The sequence below is a fragment of the Miniopterus natalensis genome, chromosome 11, assembly GCF_054644295.1.
Source record: "Miniopterus natalensis isolate mMinNat1 chromosome 11, mMinNat1.hap1, whole genome shotgun sequence".
Lineage (NCBI taxonomy): Eukaryota > Metazoa > Chordata > Mammalia > Chiroptera > Miniopteridae > Miniopterus > Miniopterus natalensis.
Window position 1 is genome coordinate 44,797,230 of NC_142091.1, and position 20,341 is coordinate 44,817,570.

The 20,341-nt window shown below is 34.3% G+C and overlaps 1 protein-coding gene across 2 annotated transcripts in view; it reads right to left on the reverse strand.

Moving 5' to 3' along the window:
- SBF2 (SET binding factor 2) overlaps positions 1 to 20,341 on the reverse strand; it is a 313,031-nt gene that overhangs the window by 162,594 nt on the left and 130,096 nt on the right. For both annotated transcript variants that reach the window (XM_087821725.1, XM_087821727.1), the window contains exons 3-5: positions 18,566 to 18,703; positions 1,899 to 2,021; positions 399 to 509 (exon numbers count right to left, since the gene is read on the reverse strand). In XM_087821725.1, coding sequence (XP_087677851.1) covers positions 399 to 509; positions 1,899 to 2,021; positions 18,566 to 18,703 — 372 coding nt within the window. The remainder of the gene's footprint in view (positions 1 to 398; positions 510 to 1,898; positions 2,022 to 18,565; positions 18,704 to 20,341) is intronic.

Sequence of the window (20,341 nt, forward strand, 5' to 3'; positions counted from 1 at the left end):
ACCTAAAAAAATTTCTGATTTAAGCTAAGTAAATGAGGCATAACTATATAGAGGAGTAAGAGGGGTACAAAGAACACATTTTAAAAGTTCAGCTTTAAAAAGGGTATTTTCAAGAAAATGTAAACTGGAGTTCAAGTTACAGAAAATATAACTTCTAATTATGCTATGTGAAAGGTGAACCCTGTGTTAAAATTAACCTCATGACCTAAGAAAAGAATGGAATCTTGGGTCTCTAGAAGGCAGACCATAGGGACAATGCTTAACTAAACTAAGATTCTCTTTAAAACAAAAATATTAAAAGAATTCTTTTTTTTTTCCCCTTTTCTTTACAAATTAAATTAACTGGAAGAGAGGATAAGGGGAACAGGCCTTCTTCATTGCCCTTCTGTTCAATTTACCTGAGACCCTCCAGCCGCTGGGACAAGGCACGCACACAGGTTTGCAATGAGACTTTCCAAGGAGACATTCAGGCTGTCCACATACACAGTGTAGATCAAACCCAGGCAAGCCTGCAAAGGGAAGATGCATGTCCTTATTTCATGGAAAAGGTAGGCACTAAAAATAAATTGATGTGACATCTGCCCCTAGGAAAATTTCTCTTTGAACCTAGTAGAGTACACTGTACAGCGACCATGGAATAAAATTTTAAGCAGCAAATGTTATTAAGTTTATTAAATTTTTCTCCAGAACCAGAAGCTCTAAATGAGCTTTTGAGATGAGTTTATAAAAAGCAGAAATCCATAATTTGTAAAACAGGTGTTTGTGCTGAGATAACTATTCTAGCAGATTTGTAGGGCTTAAAACTGTTGTTTTGTGAGGTTTTTTTGTTGTCTCACCTTACTTTGCAAGATGCTAAATTTCATGATAAACATCTAGACATTTTATCTTGTTTTGCGACTCTTATAAATTCAGAACATTTATTCTACATAAATATTTAACTTATGTGAATTATTACAAAGATGGCAAAACAGGGACAACACTTTAAACTCAGGGATTAACACTTTAAACTCAGAAGAAAGTAGGTGGTAAAAAGGAAGACAAAATGCAATCGTTATAATCTTTCAGTTTATTAAATTTGGTAATTCTGAAAAATTATTATTTGTTAGGAATCACTTCATTTCCTTTGAAATATTGACATCAAGTTAATTTTTCTAAAGTACATATAATCTCAACAACATGGGAAAGTGTGCCAGAAATTATGTATTAATTTCCCAAATCCTTGTGAAATTTTTAGGTATAGTTTATACTTTCCAAAGAAGATGTGATTTTGGATCATGGTCAACATTACTATTACTAAAGGTAGAAACTGAGATAAGAAAAAAATAAGCCCTCTTCTTTCAAAGCCAAAATATATTTATAGCTAAATTAATTTTTTTTCTTACATTTGAAAATTCTGAGTGTCTAAAAAACAAAATATCTGAAAGTAAAACAATTTAAAGCTATTTACTTTAAAACAATTTAAAGTAAACAATTTAAAGGCAGTGATGGGATCAGAACTATTTGAAAACACAAATATCCATCCTCTTTACTTCAACCTGGATCAACAAAAGGTGAGTAAAAATACACAAAGTAGTTATATTATTAATGTATTTCAAATATGCTACAGATAATAAAATGATTTCTTTAAGATACATAAATTTTGGAGTTAGTAAATATGCGACCTTTTAAAAAAACACTACATTCTTAAAATTTAAATAGTCATATTAACTTACTCAGGTATTTATTTCATCCAGTATGAAAACATTTCTGCTGTTACCACTAATTTTACTGATGAATTCCTAAATAAATTTATTTTAAATATAAAGATATTTTAAACACAAAGAACTTGTTACCATGGCTCACTCAAAACAGATTTACACAATAATATATATCAATAATGACAACTAAGAGTTCTTTACCCTAAAGATTTCTGGGTAATCTAATCTGGATACCAGCACCAGGCTTTTGGGAGCAAACACTTCTGCAGGCTGAATCAAACCAGTCACTTCCACTTCACCTTCAATCTCGTCCTTCTTTGTTCCCTAGAAAAAGAAGCACTGTAATCAACACAAACAGAATTTCCTAGGTTTATAACTCACAAAAGATAGGCATATCACACTTTCATATAATTTACAAAATCAAAATTAATTGCAAAACAATTTATAGTATAATTTACAAAACTCAAATAAAAAATAAAAAGCATACTTTGAAAGGCATCTAAATAGTAAAGCAGGGCATATTTACTTCATTTTTTAAAAGTTCCTTAAGCTCCAGATATATACAACTTTATATGAGAATTGGTTTCTGTGTGAGGTACCAGTAATCAAAGGTAAATTAGACACATTCAAGTTATTTTAAATAGCAACCCCAAAACTAAAAATGACATTCATTTAAATGTAAAGTCAGTTTTCAAGAAAAAGAAAATCTATTTTAGAGTCAGGCACTAGTTTTCACTTTTGTTTTTCTGCTTGTCCAAATCTTTCAAACAAAAGTGATATTCACTTAGAATTCTCAGGCTTACAGAGTACTTGATGCTCTGAGAAGTAAAGCCCAATCAGCTTTACATTCCTTTTGCCTCTAAGCAACTATGTTGATTTTTTTAAAAAGGATATTTTTATACACAAAACTAAGTTTCAGAATGTGCTTCATGCCACTGAATGCACACTTAAAAATGGTTAAAATGGCAAACCTCTTATCATATATATTTTAGCACAATAAAAACATCTAGAATAAAAACACACACCTAAATTTCAATTACTAAATACCAGTTAATGGAATAAACTTTAAAAAACATTATTATTAGTTAACAAACATTTCCTGTGCACCTACTGTTCCATAATACTATATGAGGCACTATAAAAGTTTTAAGTAAAAAATGAGACAAGGTAGTAAAGCATTCAGATTTATTTCTAGATGGCACTGCAAGATGCTAGGACATTTTCCCTAACTAGAATCCTCGTTCCTTTCCTTTTCAATAACCAAAGATCAGCTTAAAATTTATCTTCCTTCCTGAGCCCTTCGCTATACTGCTTTCCCTCTTACTCTCAACTCCTACTACAGTTCACCAAACATCACGCTTGCTCATCCTTACTCCTCCTGCCAAACCTCTCCCCAGAATGCCTCAAAACGCCACATCCAACTGGACATCTCCACGCAAATGACTAACGGGGATCTCAAACTTGTCCCAAACAGAGCTCCGGTCTTTCTCCCCAAATTCCACTCCTCCTGCAGTATTTTCTATCTCAGTTAATGGAAATCCTATTCTTCCATTAAGCAAATCAAAAACCCTGATCCCCCCCCCCCCTTTCATATCCCATATCCAAACCATGCACAAATCCTGATTTCTTACCCTCCCCCACTGCTCCCTCCATCACTGCTTGTCTGGATTACTCTAACAGCCTCCCTCAGTCTCTCAGTCTGTTGTATTCCTCTTCAGCTCCGCTTTGCTTCCTTGCTGCTCCTTAAGCATGCTGGGCATCCTCCCAGCTACGATTCTTAAGCATTTGTTTGTCGTTCCTTTGCCTGGAATACTCTTTCCACGGATATCCTAATGACTAATTCCGTCACCTCCATAGGTCTTCGTTCAAGGGACTTCTGCTCTGTTAAGCCTTGGCTGGCACCCTACTAGAAACTGCAAGGCCCTAACACTCCCTATCCCCTTTCCTTGCTTTATTTTTCTCCATGGCACTGTTATCACCCAACATATCCATTTCCTTTATCTTGTGTTTTGTTCCAGGAAGACCAGGATTTCCGTCTGGTTTCTTCCGTGGTTGTTTCCCACTTCCTAAAACAAGAGCTGAGCATATGGCTGATACTTACTTTACTCACTGCATACATGCAGGAATCACTTTTCTCTGAATAACTTTCTGGATATTTTACCAAAGGAAATCTCTTTCCCCTACTCATGGAGGCAAGAATTGTATTTTCTCTTTCCTTTGGGGCCCGTAAAGTTTTTGTACAGTGAAAGATAACCATGTTATTAGATGTCTATGAAATGCATATATCCAAAGGGAGCTATCCATTTACTTTTTATATGTGTGTTATGGTCCATGTGCTCTTGAAAGGTTTTCATTTGTTACAAAGCAAAAGCTAATATTAGGCTGCTTGGTTTCTGGAATCCTTAGAAATAATAAAAATGTGATGAATATAAATTTACCTAAGATTTCCACACCTAATGAATCATGTTCTTCATGGATTACTAATAAATTTGAAATAACAAAAGAATGACTGAAATTCCTGAAAGAGATAAAGCTATCCACATTTTTATGAGATTGTGATAAATGCCCTAGAGTATCATTAGAAGTCAGCTTGAGTAAATAGAAAACCATTTCAAATAAATGACCAGTAACCTACTTTAACCAAAACACAAAATAGAATGCATTGGTTATTTTTTAACACTTAATTTAGTTCTTTAAATAGAATAGTTATTAACAAGAAAGAAAAAAGGTCCAATATAATTTAAATCAGTATTTACATCACTTTTTATTTCAGATGTTTAGCTTCTACTTTGTAATTGTGCTATAAATCATGAGATGTTATTCTAAATTCCAATAGCTATCCTAAAGAATACGTCTTAAGTTAACCCCAAAACTGTTGGTTAAAATAAGTTTTGTTCTAGGAGATGGTAACATGGTGTTTTTGATCAGATTTTTCTATTTATTTATCATGTAAGAGAATATTGTCTCTTCTCTATGTGAAATAATTATGTAATTATACTGGCTTTATTTGGTTTGTGTTTTACAATGAGAGATTTTTCACATATTAAAAATATCTGAAAACTTAATAAGCAGGAAATTAAAAATAGGCTATGGATGTAATAGATGTTATAATAATGCCCCGTGATTTAATATTTTATTGTATAAAACATTTTCACATATTTTATTTCAATGAACAATATTTGTAAGTGTTCTTCTGAGATTATTCCTTGGTTTAAATAGGTTCTCCTACAGATGCAAATTTACAATAAACACTGTTTTCTGAATTGTCTCACAGTGACTGCAAGATCACCTTACCTCTTATACATATCATAAGCACACGCCACAACTTGCCCATTTATAGGTTTTTTCTACCTATTATTACTATGGACTTCATCTGCCAGTGGGATTCCCAACTTCTATGTAGTTGACATTCTTATAGTTCATAGTCTCTCTGCTTCAATAACATGGGATAATAAATTAGTACCAACCATATCAATTTGCCCCCAAAGTGCTACTGCCCTTCAAGCATATCCTGAGACAAAAATGCTAATAATTACTAGATTACTGATTTTATGAGATGTCTCCAACAGTAGATAGGCACAATCTTTAGGAAGTTTACCCTATCGCTCAGGCCAAGCACTTCAATGTCATCTTAGCTGCACTCCTAATACTTGATTCCTGTCCCTTCTACCTGGAAAAGACTTGCTGCATTCAGTATCGTCTCTGTGCTAAGTTCATTTTCAACAATACCATTTCACACTAAAGCTTTCCTACAAAGTTTCATAAACACTTAGTTTAAAAAGGAGGGTAAAAGGAAGTATGCAAACAACAAACTTTCAGTTCGACATTTCCTTTCTGAGATGTAAATAATCTGTTACAGCGTCCCATTACATAGAGTTGCCCCAGTAAAGCAACTTGAGGACTTAAAAATTTTTCAAAATTGAAAATAAAGGAATCTAGACAGTGTTGCTCAGTGGTTAGAGCATTGGCCCATAGACTGGAGGGTTCTGGATTCGATTTCGGTCAAGGGCACATACTTTGTTCGGTTGCAGGCTCGCTCCCCGGCCCCAATCAGGACATGTGCAGGAGGCAACCAATCAATGTGCCTCTCTTACATCAATGTTTCTCTCTCTCTCCCTTCCACTCTTTTTGAAAAGCAATGGAAAAAAATCCTCGGGTGAGAAGTAAAAAAAAGAAGAAAAGAAAGAAAATAGAGGAGTCTAAGTAGTTGCAAAATTCTGTAAGTTCCCTCTGAAAAGCATCTTTATTTCTTGCCAATAATCTGTTAATCTGTTATATGTCCATATAATAAAACCTTGTTTATCCTGCATTGGTCTGGAAAATAATGACTACACGAGAAATACACATTTCAGGATAGCAAAGCTTTATACAACTTAGACCACTAGTCTTCAATTCAGAATCTAGTTTACCTTTAGCAAAAACCAAAAACAAAAAACCCTAATGTTTTCCCTTCTAATAGCTCCTGGGCTCTACAGTATTTTGAAGATAGGACAAATTCACTGTGGAGCTACTATATATTCACCTAGAAAGCTTCCTATTTTTAAGTGGCACAAAGTCCATAAGTTGTTTTTTTAAAAATATACTCATAAGGCACCATTTTCCAAAGTGTCTTTTATTGGAAATAAATAGATATTACTTAGGAAATGGTTTACTAATCAAAGAATTCTGGAAACAATAAATTAAAGCCAAGTTAAACAGATTTCTTTACTGCAGAATTTCTCAGACTTTGATATGCAAATTTTGTTTGTAGGAATGCCAAGCACAGGAGATAAAATATAAAGTATTTCTCAAACTTATTTTTTTTAAAAGGTGAGGGGGTTAATAAGTACAAATTGGTAGTTACAAAATAGGCACAGGTATGTAAGGTAAAGCATGGGGAATATAGTAAACAATACTGTAATAACTACCTATAGTGCCAGGTGGGTACTTGAATTATCGGAGGGAACACTTTGTAAAGTATATAAATGCCTATCTGCTGTGCTGTACACCTGAAACTAATACAAAAAAAGTGTTGAATGCAAACTGTAATGAAAAAATTTTTTTTATTTCAAAAAGATGAACTGTCTTTACTCCAGAACATCGAGGGGACCCAGTGCCCTGTGGAATACATGTTGGAAATGCTGTCATAAGCTATTTTATGATACAAAATGTGTAAAACTGAAGTATGTATATAGTCTCATATGTTCTATATCCTTAGAAGACTAAGTACAATGCTTATTTCATAAATAGATAATTCTAGCTGATACTGGTTTCATTCATTCTCATACTTCATAAAATAATGTAAGACTTGAAAAGATTAGAAAATGGATAAGACTGCTTGGGAGGTAGGGTGCTACACAGGTGCCATAAAAAAATATTCAACCTTGGCTGGTGCGGCTCAGTTGGTTGGAGCATCATCCCATACGCAAAAAGATGGTGGGTTCGATTATCAGTCAGTGCACATGCCCAGGTTGCAGTTCGATCCCCAGTTGGGGCACGTGAGGGAGGCAACTGATCACTTTTTCTCTTTCACATCAATGTTTCCCTGTCTCTTTCTCTCTCCCTTCCTCTCTCTCTGAGGTCAATTAAAAAAAAATTAGTTGTTTTGGGGTCATGGGATTACAGTTGATATATGCCACATAAAAATACTATACACATATCCAGAGAAAAATAATTTTCTAAAATGTTTACATATGTATTATCTTTAGAACAAAAAGTTTAAAGTTATAAAAAATAAACAGAAATGTATCAGTATGTATTTATTTATTTAACACTGACTACATAGTTGGCCACATAGTGGGTATCACAGAAGGACAGGTACAGTCCCTTATGTCAGGAAATTTATAATCTAGCTTAAGTGCTAAAACCAACACAGGTGAAATAACATTAACCAGTACAAAACAATACTGTAACATTTAGGAAATTCACACTTAAAGTGCTCGCGAAACTCTGACAAGGGATGAGGCCTACAGCAATGAGCTAGGGCTTAAAATAAAGCAGAACAGTCGGAGGGAAAGGGAAAGGGAGAAATCCAACAGTGAGGCAAGTCCAAACACCCACAGAAGTAAGCTTAAATTGTAATATATATGTATCCTGGCCTTCATTTTCCTAATTTTAGTCCTTATGTACCTTTTAAAAATATAATAAACTAAACACTAAAATTTTATGCTAGGCATATTTAACTAAAATTCCTTGCCTATGTTGACATTATTAGCTGATAAAATGGATTAATTTGCAATGCACTTTATAAAATAAAAAACATGATAATGGCAATTTGTTGAAGGTTTTAATTTTTGACAAATTTTATTTCAATAATTCTTAATGCATATCTTCTTTAAAACATCTTTTACCCCTAATTAATATCAAGTGAATGAATCAGAATTAATGAATTAATCATCATAAACTGAGGAATATGGTCACTGGCACTAAGATATGTTCTGCTCATCGTTTATCCTCAAGACATAACTGATTCACGTTTCAGTTGTCAGAAAGTACTCGAGAATCTTTGGTGTATCTTATAAAATTATTAAGAACATCAAGGACTGACTTAAAGTGTCAAAATTAAGAGAAATGCTATTAAGCTGATCCTTCTCTCTGAAGAGAGAGATAATGAGTGAAACTTTCATGCAAGGTGAAGAAACAGCAGACAGACTTCATGTTTGTTTTCTAACAAGGTTAACCATCTCAAAATTAGGTTCTCATAAATTCAAGAACATTATTTTGTGAACCACCATAACCAATGAACTCTTTTGAAAGTGCTTTTCTAGTTTTTAGTCTCCAGAACACTATCAAGTATAATGCTGATTATACTAGAAGAAAGCCCAGTTCCACACTTCTCTATGCATAAAATACCAGTTTTTGTTAAAACAGGTAAAAAAAATTAGAAATAATAAAACACTAAATCATTTTCTTAGACTAGACAATTATATCATTGTTATTTGGTGAGCTATAAGATAAAAAAACACTTAAGTTTACCAATTCACAGCTTAAATAAATATCCTTTCCTGGAATCCCTGACGGAAAAGTTTTATGCTAGGCACAAGGATCAAGATCTCAGTGTTGTTGTTTCTTAAAGAATACAGATCTAAATCTTGTTTAATGATCAGGTAACATGGCATACTGAAACATTCCATAAAAAAATAAAACATTTGGTTATAAACAACTAACAAACAATAAGTTCTAGCAATGTACATTCATCTAAAAAATATGACTTAATCAGATGACCAGGAATACTATTCTGTGGATCATAATTTGGGTGGAAATTTTAAAGTATATCTAAAGTGAACAAAATTAAAATATATCTTCAAAATTAGTTACAGTTAACATGAGAGAATAATAAAAATAATATAGCACTAGAAGTATCTACTTGATTTTACAAACTAGCAATCTTAGGCCAGAAGAATGAAATGACCTGCCAACGTCATACAGCTCATTAAAGGTACAATGGGGATTAACAAATCCTCTAACTCGGGCTAGTTCTCTTCCCACTCTCTTGTATTCTTAAATATAACCTTTACAAGAAACAGGTAATGGTTCAAAGAAACAGTTTAGAAGAGATTACATATGAGAAGTCAAATAGTAAATATGGAAAGATGTTCAGGCTTTTTTTCCTTTAATTATATTTAGATGTAATAATCTTTCTTGTGTTTAAATGAAATAGTAATAACAGTTACATAGTTCTTACTGCAGCCTTTCCTGGTATAAAATTGTTGTCAAAGTTTTAAAAAAGGCATTTAACATTGAAGGACTTTGGGAAATTTTTCTCAAAACTTTTTCTGTGTTGTTTTAATGCCACATATAATTTTAAGCATATAATATTAACTAATCATAACTAAGTCCGTGAAAGATTTTCCCTACAAAATGCATTGTGTGAGGATGTCAACGGGGTTAAGAACTCAGCATTCTCTCCATTAGCCAATTCTCATTTGAAAAGGGAGGAGACATATATAGAACCCTTTTATAAAAAGCATAATCATCAGAGAGATGCAAATTAAAACCACAATGAGGTATCACTTCACACCGTGAGAATGGCTGCCATCAAAAAATCAACAAACGTGCTGGCGAGGGTGTGGAGAAAGGGGAACCCTAGTACACTGCTGGTGGGAATGCAGACTGGTGCAACCACTATGGAAAACAGTATGGAGGTTCCTCAAAAAATTAAAAATGGAGCTGCCGTTTGACCCAGTGATTCCACTCCTAGGAATGTATCCTAAGAATCCTGAAACATTCATCAGAAAGGATATATGTACCCCGATGTTCATAGCAGCACAGTTTACAATAGCTAAGATCTGGAAACAGCCCAAGTGCCCATCAGTAGCTGAGTAGATAAAGAAGCTGTGGGACATTTACACCATGGAATACTACGCAGCTGTAAAGAAGAAGGATCTCGTACCCTTTGGGACAGTATGGATGGACCTGAAGAATATTATGCTGAGTGAAATAAGCCAGGCAGCGAAAGACAAATATCACATGATCTCGCTTATACATGGAATCTAAAGAACTTAATAAACTGATGAACAGAATAGACTCAATGACATGGAAGCATAGATGAGATTGATGAATGTCAGAGGGATGGAGGAGGGCGGGTGGGTGGAGGGGGAGAGAGTAACCAAAGAATTTACGTGCATATATGCACAACCCAAGGACATGGACAGTGGTGGGGAGAGGGAAGGAACGGGGGGGAACGGGTCATTGGGGAGAAAAAGGGACATCTGTAATATTTTAAACAATAATAAATTTAAAAAAAAAAAAAGCATAATCACCATTCATATTATAAGAAGAATTCCATGTGGATATTTGCATATGTTGCAAATTATCACACTACAGAATAAACTCAGAATATATAAATCCCTCAATTTTTTGACCTCTGCATGACTTATGTTACTTATGCTAGTTTTCACTAGATTCTCTTGGTTGAATAAGGAATGAGTATTAGTCTCTAGAATACTATCAAGCATAGTGTTGATTATATTAGAAGCAAGCCCAGTTCCACACTTCTCTATGCATAATTTTTAATTCAGGTAGGTAGATTATCATTAACAACACCCTCCTTGAGGGAATCAATATTTTTCCAAAAAGATATTCACCACAGTGTTATTTATAATACTGACAAAAAGGGAAATAAATATCCACTAGGAAATTAAGTATATTATATCCACATGGTCAATTAGTACGTAGACATTAATTATATATACAGAAAGTTTTTGTTAAAAAAAAAACAGCTTTCCTATTAAAAGAAAATAGGTCAAACTATTTTTTTTCTCTTCTCTTACTTTTCTCCCAATACAGTCTAAATTTTCTAGTGTAGTTTGATAAGTGGGGTGCAGGGGTGGGGGAGTAAAGAGAAACAAAGAAAAAAATTACTGGATTGTTCTTCATAAAAATTTATCAGATGTTTTGTATGTGATTTCCGCCACTGTTCCAAGTATTCTCATCAGTTTAGAAATCTACTTTTATTACTTCATTTTTCCAGACAAATTGCTCAATCATTTGGAATTGTATTTCATTATTAGCACTTAAATTTATTTTTTCTCACAATGTCAACTTTAGATTTATTAAAATGTACAGGTCCCCCCGGGGTGTAATGTTTTCATTGTTAGATACTGATAATAAATAATAAATAAGACCAATTGTGGTCTTACTCTTCACATACTCTTCAACCAATAACACACTGATATAATTTTTGGACCCTCCTTTTAGTATTTGGTCTTTGAAGACAGATAGATTCAAATTGACTTAGTGCCTAAATGTCCCTGGGTAAGTCCTTTAGCCTCATCTATAAAATGGGAATGTTAGTAGAACTACCATTATAACCTAGCAATCCCTCTTCTGGGTATCTATCCCCAAAATCTGAAAACACTTATTTGTAAAGACACATATACCCCCATGTTCACTGAAGCATTATTCATGGTAGCCAAGACATGGAAACAACCTAAGTGTCCAACCAATGACTGGATAAAGAAGATTGGGGTGTACACACACACACACACACACACACACACACAACAGAATACTATTCAGCCATAAGAAAGAATGAAATACTGCCATTTGCAACAACATAGATGGATCTTGAGAGTATCATGCTAAGTTAAATAAATCAGATGGAAAAAGATTAGAACCATATGATTTTATTCATATGTGAGATATAAAACAGAAAGAAACAAATGAACAAACAAGACTAACTCACAGACAGAAACAACACTATGAAGGTTAGGGGTCAAATATATGGTAACAGAAGGAGACTAGACTATGGGGGGTGAGCACACATGCAAAGTACAGATGATGTGTTATAGAACTGTATACTTGAAATTTATATAATATTATTGACCAATGTCACCCTATTAATTTTTAAAACCTGTATTACAATAAAATAAATAAAAATAATAATAAAATGAGAATGTTAAAAAGTACCAAGTGGTGTTCTTGTGAGAAGAAAATCAAATAAACTACATGTGAATAAAACAAAACAATAAAATTAAGTATTGTAACACTCTGAGCATAGTGCCTGGAACATGATAACCCTTCCATGTATTACAAGCACTAAAATCTTTTTTCCTATCCATAAACTTTTTGCCTGGATTGCCCATTTTTCTTTCCCTTAGTTTAAGTCTTAGCTCTTGTGTTTTAAATATCCGCTAACTCTTTTAAATGTTGTAAGACTTATTCTAGCTACCCAGTCTTCAATTATTAACTCTTTCATTGAACTGGTTCTAGCATGTGGTACTTTGCAATATCTTTATACTTAAGTTTTGGCTTTCCCTCCCAAGCTAGATTTTAAGAGAACTGAGATGAAGAAACATATCTTATGCCTGCTATGTATGTCCCTCTTTATTACTTATTTACTTCCCCAAAGTATCCTCATTCATTCTCCCCTTTCTTTGATGATATTTTGTTTCCTAACATACCAAATGTCTTTACTGGAAATTTCATCATTATTATTGGTTCATAAGAACTTTAAAAACTCATTTAAAAACTTTAAAGTGATACAACTAAATAAAAAATTTTGACAGGTCTATCAATTTTTAAAATATGGCAATAAAAAGCAATCTCGCCTCTATCGTAATTTACTAATTCTTTTAAAAAATTTACAATCACATTGCCTACTTGAATAATTTTGGAAACATATTATCAAAAGTTTTATACCAAAGATTTCCTTGTGATTTTTGACAGTGTACGGTATTATGGAGAGATAAAAAGTCAACATTTTTCAAGTTGCACAATTATACTTTGGATGGTGTGTGTCCCTAAGTTCCTCCTCTATTTAGGCTTCCAAATAATGTGTCATAGTATATTTGGTATGAAGTAATTCACACCAAGAGAATTAAAAGATCTATTTTTGAACTGATGATATGATCCAAAAATAAAAGAAAAACAAATTTTTAAACAAACAACATAGTTGAACGTTCACGCTAAAAATGGGAACATTACTGATGACCTATAAAGGAACATCATTTGGGCTTTAATTTTTTTTTTTCTAATTCTACCTCCTTGTTTGTACCATTTTTTGGACCAATTCCAAAATTCAGTAACTTTCTATTCTGAGCACAGAAAAGCTGTCATACTATTCCAGTTAGTATCTACTACCTAAGCACAATTATGCAGGAGCCAGAATTTTTGTAACTTTATATTTTCAGAATCTTGGGAAAACTCACAAGAAGCAGATTCTAACCTTCTACTGACTATAAAAATGAAATAAATTATTTTTTTTGGTCAACTTAAAATGGTAAATGGGAAAATATCTGAGCCAAAAACAGTAACTTTTTAAACACTGATTTCAAATATACAAGAGCCCAGATCTTAGTTTCTTAATATTCAGTATTCAAATGTGCCAAGGCTCCTTGGAGAAACGGCTGATTTCAAAGCTGAAGAAGGAAAGGAGTAAGAAGAGCCTGGATCAGCTTGTCATAACAGAAAGTAAAAAAAGCTTTTTTAAAAAATGATGGGCCCAACTGGCATGGCTCAGCGGTTGAGCATTGACCTAGGATTCAGGAGATCATGGTTCGATTCCTGGTCAGAGTGCATGCCTGGGTTGCGGGCTCGATCCCCAGTCGGGGGCATGCAGGAGGCAGCCGATCAATGATTCTATCAGTGATGATTTTCTGTCTCTCTCTCCCTCTCCCTTCCTCTTTCTGAAATCAATAAAGACATTAAAAAAAAAAGATGGAGTCTTGTTAAAAGAATATAGGAACAAATCTGAAGGAGTACCTGTTGGTCAAATCCAGGATAATTTGTGCATTAACACAAGTAAAACTATTAATTACATACTATGGAAGAAAAAAGAAACTGGAACACATGAGTTTATCTCAAATAGACAAGGTGGGGATGCTCTCTGCTTATTATAAAATGTCAACTATTGACTGGATAAAGGTAGAGGGTGTATAGAGCTGGAAAATCATTATTTTGCAACCGTCATAATACAAATTGACACAGGCAAGCATCATAACTAAATGTTAAACCTAGGGGGCATGATAAATGAGTAACAGAATATTTGCACAGTCTTACAGAGTCTTCTTAAAGTGTCTTGCTTATTAGTTGCAATAAAAAAAAATAGCTACTATACAATGGAGATATCTGACAATCACTTGACCAGGTACCCAAAATTAACATCATCAACAGGAGGCAGATATTGTGTACTTTCAGATGTGTTCCCTTAAAAAGAAACCCCTATAAGGAACACACTTAGTATCCCAAATGTTGGTGGTATTCCAGCTATTGATGTATAACCTGAATTTAACCCTTTGCGGTCGTATTAAATTTGGACATGGGTGTGGTACTGGTCGGAATTAATTTCCATTGAAAGAGCAGTGATATATAACATGCAAGATTATGAAGGATAAACAAGATTTATTAATTCTTTTTTGAACATTAGATGTATGTTTAGACAATAATGCGTTTCAATAACATGTTTTTATGTAAAAATTATATTTTATATTATCCATTGTGTGGTATCTTTGAAAGCAGTCTCCAATATGCAGTCCTGGTTTTCGACTACACGTATCACAAAATAATTAGTTTGGAGTCTTCCGCCCCTAATCTTTCTGTTCGAACATATAGAGCAATCTTTACTTTTCACACCTTCACAGTGCCGCAATATATGCAGTTTCCCATTAAGCCTTTCATCTTTATCTGAGGCCGATGGTCTTCCTGGTTTTGAAGACGCTCCTTCACGAAAATCACCGACAAGTTGTTCGACCAATTTTCAAACAAACATAAAATGTGACATAGGCGTCCTGTTTTCTTTTCTAGCTGACATCTTATATAAGATGTAGCTATTTATTGCACAGATCTCTAATCCCCAGAAAAAAATCTTTCTCCACCACTTGCAAGATTTTCTCATAAAACAGTACGAACTTGCTAATTGGTCAGCTTTGTCGACGCCTCCCATATTCATATTGTAATTTATAATAACATTCAGTTTGCTAATGTTGATGGTGCCACCTTGTTTCACCCTTCTTTCTATAGTTGTCGTGCCTGAGGTATCGTAACTGCTTAGTACGGTGACTATTCTCTTATCTTTCCACGCTAATAATAAAATATCACCTGATCGAATTTTTGATTGTGGCTGATCTCGGTGCGTAACATCTCTCCAAGTAGTAAATTCGTTTATATTACCGTTCTCATTTTTATCATTTTCTTCTGCTTCACTGTCGCTGGATATTACTAATTGCCTTAGTTGTCACTTCACTGGAACTACGTCACTACTAGTAGAATCACTACAAACATTATCACTTTCTACGTCAGAGTCAGTATTCAAGGTGCCAAAATAAAACTCTTCATCGTTACTTTCAGATTCGCAGTACACTTCTTTTGGTAACTTTCTTTTTGCCATTTTGGAGTATTATTTTGAAATATCTTAACAAGCGAGAATGGCTAATTACAGTTAAACGTAATTTGTAAAGCTTTGTTTGAAATTCTGTGAAGTATCTCCGAAGCTTGTCGATTTCTTCACTCTCAAAAGGCGACTGACTCGCCACGGTGTTTTGCATGGCAAGTGTGGAACGACCGCGTTTGTTTATATTGAGTTTCGATATCTCCGATTTGTCGGGGCAATGTTTTGGTTCGTGACAAGGTCGCTTAGACACTTAAGAGCTTTCAGAGAAATTATGAACTGATACATGAATGGAGTTAAGATTCGTATGGTTCCTTGCTGTGGTGGCTGAGAGCAGACATACGACCGGAACGGTAAAAAAGCTTTCGTGGATGAGAGTAGACAAACGACCACAAAGGGTTAAAGATGAGAGACATCAGAAAAACACAATAAGCATTCTATTAAAAAGGGGCATGGGGACCTGCATTACTCGCAAATATCAATGTCACACAAAAAGAAATGCTATGCAACTATTCCAGGTGAAAAGAGACAAAAGAGAATTAAATGTGATACATGATTTTAAACTGCATCCTGACTGGGGGAAATGAAAAAAGGGCAATAAAGGACATAGATCAAATCTGAAATATGGATGGTGGCTTAGATAAAAGTATAATGCTGATGTTAAATTTCCTAAAATTGATAACCATACTATGTTTATGTAAGAGATCATACTTATTCCTATGAAATATAAGACTTGAGGGCAAAGGGAGATGATGCACACAAATGTACCTTAAATGCTTCAGAAATAAAAATGTTTGTGTGTAAGGAGAAATAGGAAGTGAGGGATGGAGGGAGGGATCTATTAAAAATAATAAAAAATATTATTTAGCATCAAAAAGAAATGGGGTAAAGTATTAAAAACAGGTGAATATGGGTTAAGGACATATAGATGTTTGCAATATCCTTTTAACTTTTCTTAGCGATAGACTCAATGTTTCCATGGAAGGAAGTGAGTTCAGGAGCTTCCCATGTTGCCATCTTGGACTGGAACCCCCTACACTGTCTTAATGTATCACTTTTCTGTCAGTTTATTTTTGGAGGGAGAAGGATTGATAGTGAAGGAGAGAGGAAGGAGAATCTAAATAACCACAGTTAATTTAATTAGACAATTCTAGAAAGCTGTGAAGAGATACCCTCAAGAATACAAAAATTAAAGAAAATGCTGCATTCTCAGCACTAATTTAAAATCTAAAGATCAACAGAGATTAAAACAAAAAGTCGCCTAAAAAAGAAAAGGAGACTTTTTTTTTTTTTTTAATATATCTTTATTGATTTCAGAGAGAGGAAAGGAGAGGGAGAGAGAGAGATAGAAACATCAATGATGAGAGAGTCATTGATCGACCCCACAACCCGGGCATGTGCCCTGACCAGGAATCGAAGCCTGATCACCTGGATCCTAGGTCGACGCTCAACCACTGAGCCACACCCAGCCAGGCGAAAAGGAGACTCTTGACTAGAGAACACTCTTTCTTATTTAGACTGACTTGATCAAAATAGAAATGTGATTAGCTATTTGTTGATAACATCCATCCAAACACTATCTAGGACAGAGATGACCAGTCACAGACTTCTAATTTTTCTAGTCTCACTGACAATATAATCCCTAATTTCAAATATGAACAACAGACTATGTTAGTCTGACAGGTATTACATATTTGACATTAAATTTCCTTAGTTTGATTCCACAATCAAAATGCTTCTGATTTTGACACAGCTTCCCACAAAGTTCTGACAAGAAGAGAATGTGCTGATAATGCAGACAACACATATTTTGTTCTATCTAACCTTTTAACTTATCACTGTAAATTAATAAACTAGCATGCTGGTTTTAATACATCAGTCTAATGAACTTGGATAATGTAAGCCTGCATCATAAAAAGTGATTTTTATCCCCCTTGTACTGAAAATCAGATTTCTACATCTAGAAAATTCTTATCTCGGAATTTAATTAAAGTAACTCAAACAGCAAATGCTCCTTTGCGGGGCCATTTTAGAAAGCAAGCCAACCCTTTTCCCTGGTGGTGACACTCATTCATCTGTATATAGCAGAAAGTACAGCACATGTAACTGACTCTCAACATCCTCCAAACTCTTTTATAGTTACAAACTCTTTTTTTGTATTACAGAACTTTGAAAGCAAAACAAAAACAAACAAACAAACAACAATAAGAAAACAGTTTTCCTGACTCCCTTACAGGGAGGGGGATTTGCATGCAATCTGACTTTCTCAAGGAGTCAGCTCGTATGAGGCTTAAAGAAGTCAGCAACTTGAGAATGCATCTGCACAGGGGGGACTGAGCTTTATGAAGATTATATTGTCTAGTGCCCAACATCGTATGTGCCAAATGGTAAAAAGCAGGGAAAGTGTGGTTTCCACTACAAGGGCTCCAAGCTAGGCAGTTCCTGGTGCCCAGAATTAGTTTCCTGCTTACTCTTCACCCATGAAATTACATAAACTGCCCAACACACTGTCATAGATCCTTTCTTGCACAGATCAGAAGAAGTACATGCAGTGTCTGAAACTAAGAACCCCAGTTAGAATGCTGAAAAATCTAGTGTTTTTAATTTCTATAGTTGCAGCCTATGAATTTCAGTCCCACCATTTTGCTACTACCACCACTAATCGTAATGAGTTAACATTTACTTAGGTGCTTCAAAAATAATATCAAGAATTGTGATAGGTGATCTATAAACATTCTGATTAAATACTCTGTTCTAGGAAAGATTCCCTCAGGAGAAGGACTGACAGGGAAAATGAGAGGTTCACCATGAAAGGATACAAATTTTCTTAATAAATTCACATATATGCTTAGAAGCATTCAGCTGAGACTTTAATTTTAAAAGAGGACAGGTATTCTTGGATGTACTGTTGTTCTTGCTCTCAACAACAGTATAGTAATTCACTCTTTTTAAAGTAACCCATAGACCTCAAGCCGGCAGTTCTAACAAAAACAAATATGGCATAAACAAATTCCTAAATGTAGTCCCTTTGACTATACTTTGGCTAGAAAAGTAGTCGTACCTGAAGATTGATCTCTGCCTCATAGAAGGTTAGGCACGAGCAGTAATGTCGATCTGAGTCAATATCTGTCAGGACCACCACAAAAAACGTTGGCTGCTTCCTCTCTCTGGACAGCTGCCACCCACTGGGCTGACAAAACTAAATGGGATAGAAAAAAAGTCACATTTTAAATAATGAAAATTTATTATTTTCAAATCCCTGAGAAATGTTAAATGTCCCCAAAGTTTAAAAAATGTCCAGCTGATATGACATGCTACCTCAGCCAATATAAAAAATAAATCATGTACAAATTTATAATGTAAAAACGTCTTCACTAATATGCACATACATTTTATGGGAATAGCCTCGATTTTGCACAGATACTACTTAGTCATTCTGAGACCTAAGTTGGCATACATAGGATCATAGCACCAAAATAAGAGACTTTCCCCCATTAGAACAGATCATAAAGTAAGTTGAAGATAAATACCAAGTCTCTATCACTGATGGAATACAGAATTATTTTTACATTTCTTCACTAATCTAAGTTTCATCAGTTCAGTACAATGAAAGAGATGTTGATCATGTCAATAGATGCAGGAAAAGTATTTCAAAAAATTCAACACCTATTCATGACAAAAAACTCTCAGCACACTAAGAATACAAGGGAAGTTCCTTAACTTGATAGAAAAATTTACAAAAACAAAAAACAAAACTCTACAGCTAACATCATACTTAACTTAGAAGCTTTCTCACTAAGATTAGGAGCAAGGCAAGGATGTCCTCCTCTCTCATCACACCTTTTCAAAATTGTACTGGAAGTCCTAGCTAGTACAATTAGAAAAAGAATTTTTTTAACATACAGATTGGGAAGAAAGAAATGTAACTATCTTTGTTCTCAGATTATATGATTGTCTGTGTAGAAAATCTGAAAAAATCAAAAGTGACATGGACATAATAAACAACTATAGCAAGGTTCCAGTTCACAAGGTTAATATACAAAAGTCAATGTTTTCCTACATACCTACAATGAACAAGTATTATTTGAAATTAAAAATGTAATACTGTTTACATTAGCACCCCCCCAAAATGAAATGAAATACACTAGCACATCAAGAAATAAAACAGCCCGGCCGGGCGTGGCTCAGTGGTTGAGCGTCGACCTAGGACCCAGGCCATCAGGGTTCGATTCCCGGTCAGGGCACATGCCCGGGTTGCAGGCTCGATCAATGACTCTCTCATCATTGATGTTTCTCTCTCTCTCCTTTCCTCTCTCTGAAATCAATAAAGATATATTTTTAAAAAAAGAAAGAAAACAAATCTAATAAAATACATAAAAGATCTATATGAGGAAAACTACAAAACTCTGATGAAAGAAATCAAAGAACAACTAAAGAAAGAGAGAGTCCATGTTCATGGATAGACTCAATATTGTCAAATGCAATCCCAAATCAAAATCCCAGGAAGTTATTTGTGGGTATTGACAAACTGATTTTAAAGCTTATAGGGAGAGGGAAAAGACCCAGGATGGCCAACACAATCCTGAAGGAAGAAAACAAAGTCAGAAGAGTGGCACTATCAAACTTCAAACTTATTCTATTGCTACAGTAAGTAAGACAGTGTGGTATTGGTGAAAGAAAAGACAAGGACATCAATCACACAGAATAGAGAGAACAGAAATAGACCATACAAATACAAGCAACCAAACCTGACAAAGAAGAAAAAAAACCACAGTGGAGAAAAGATAGTCTTTTCAATAAATGGTGCTGGACCAACTAGACATTTACATACAAAAAT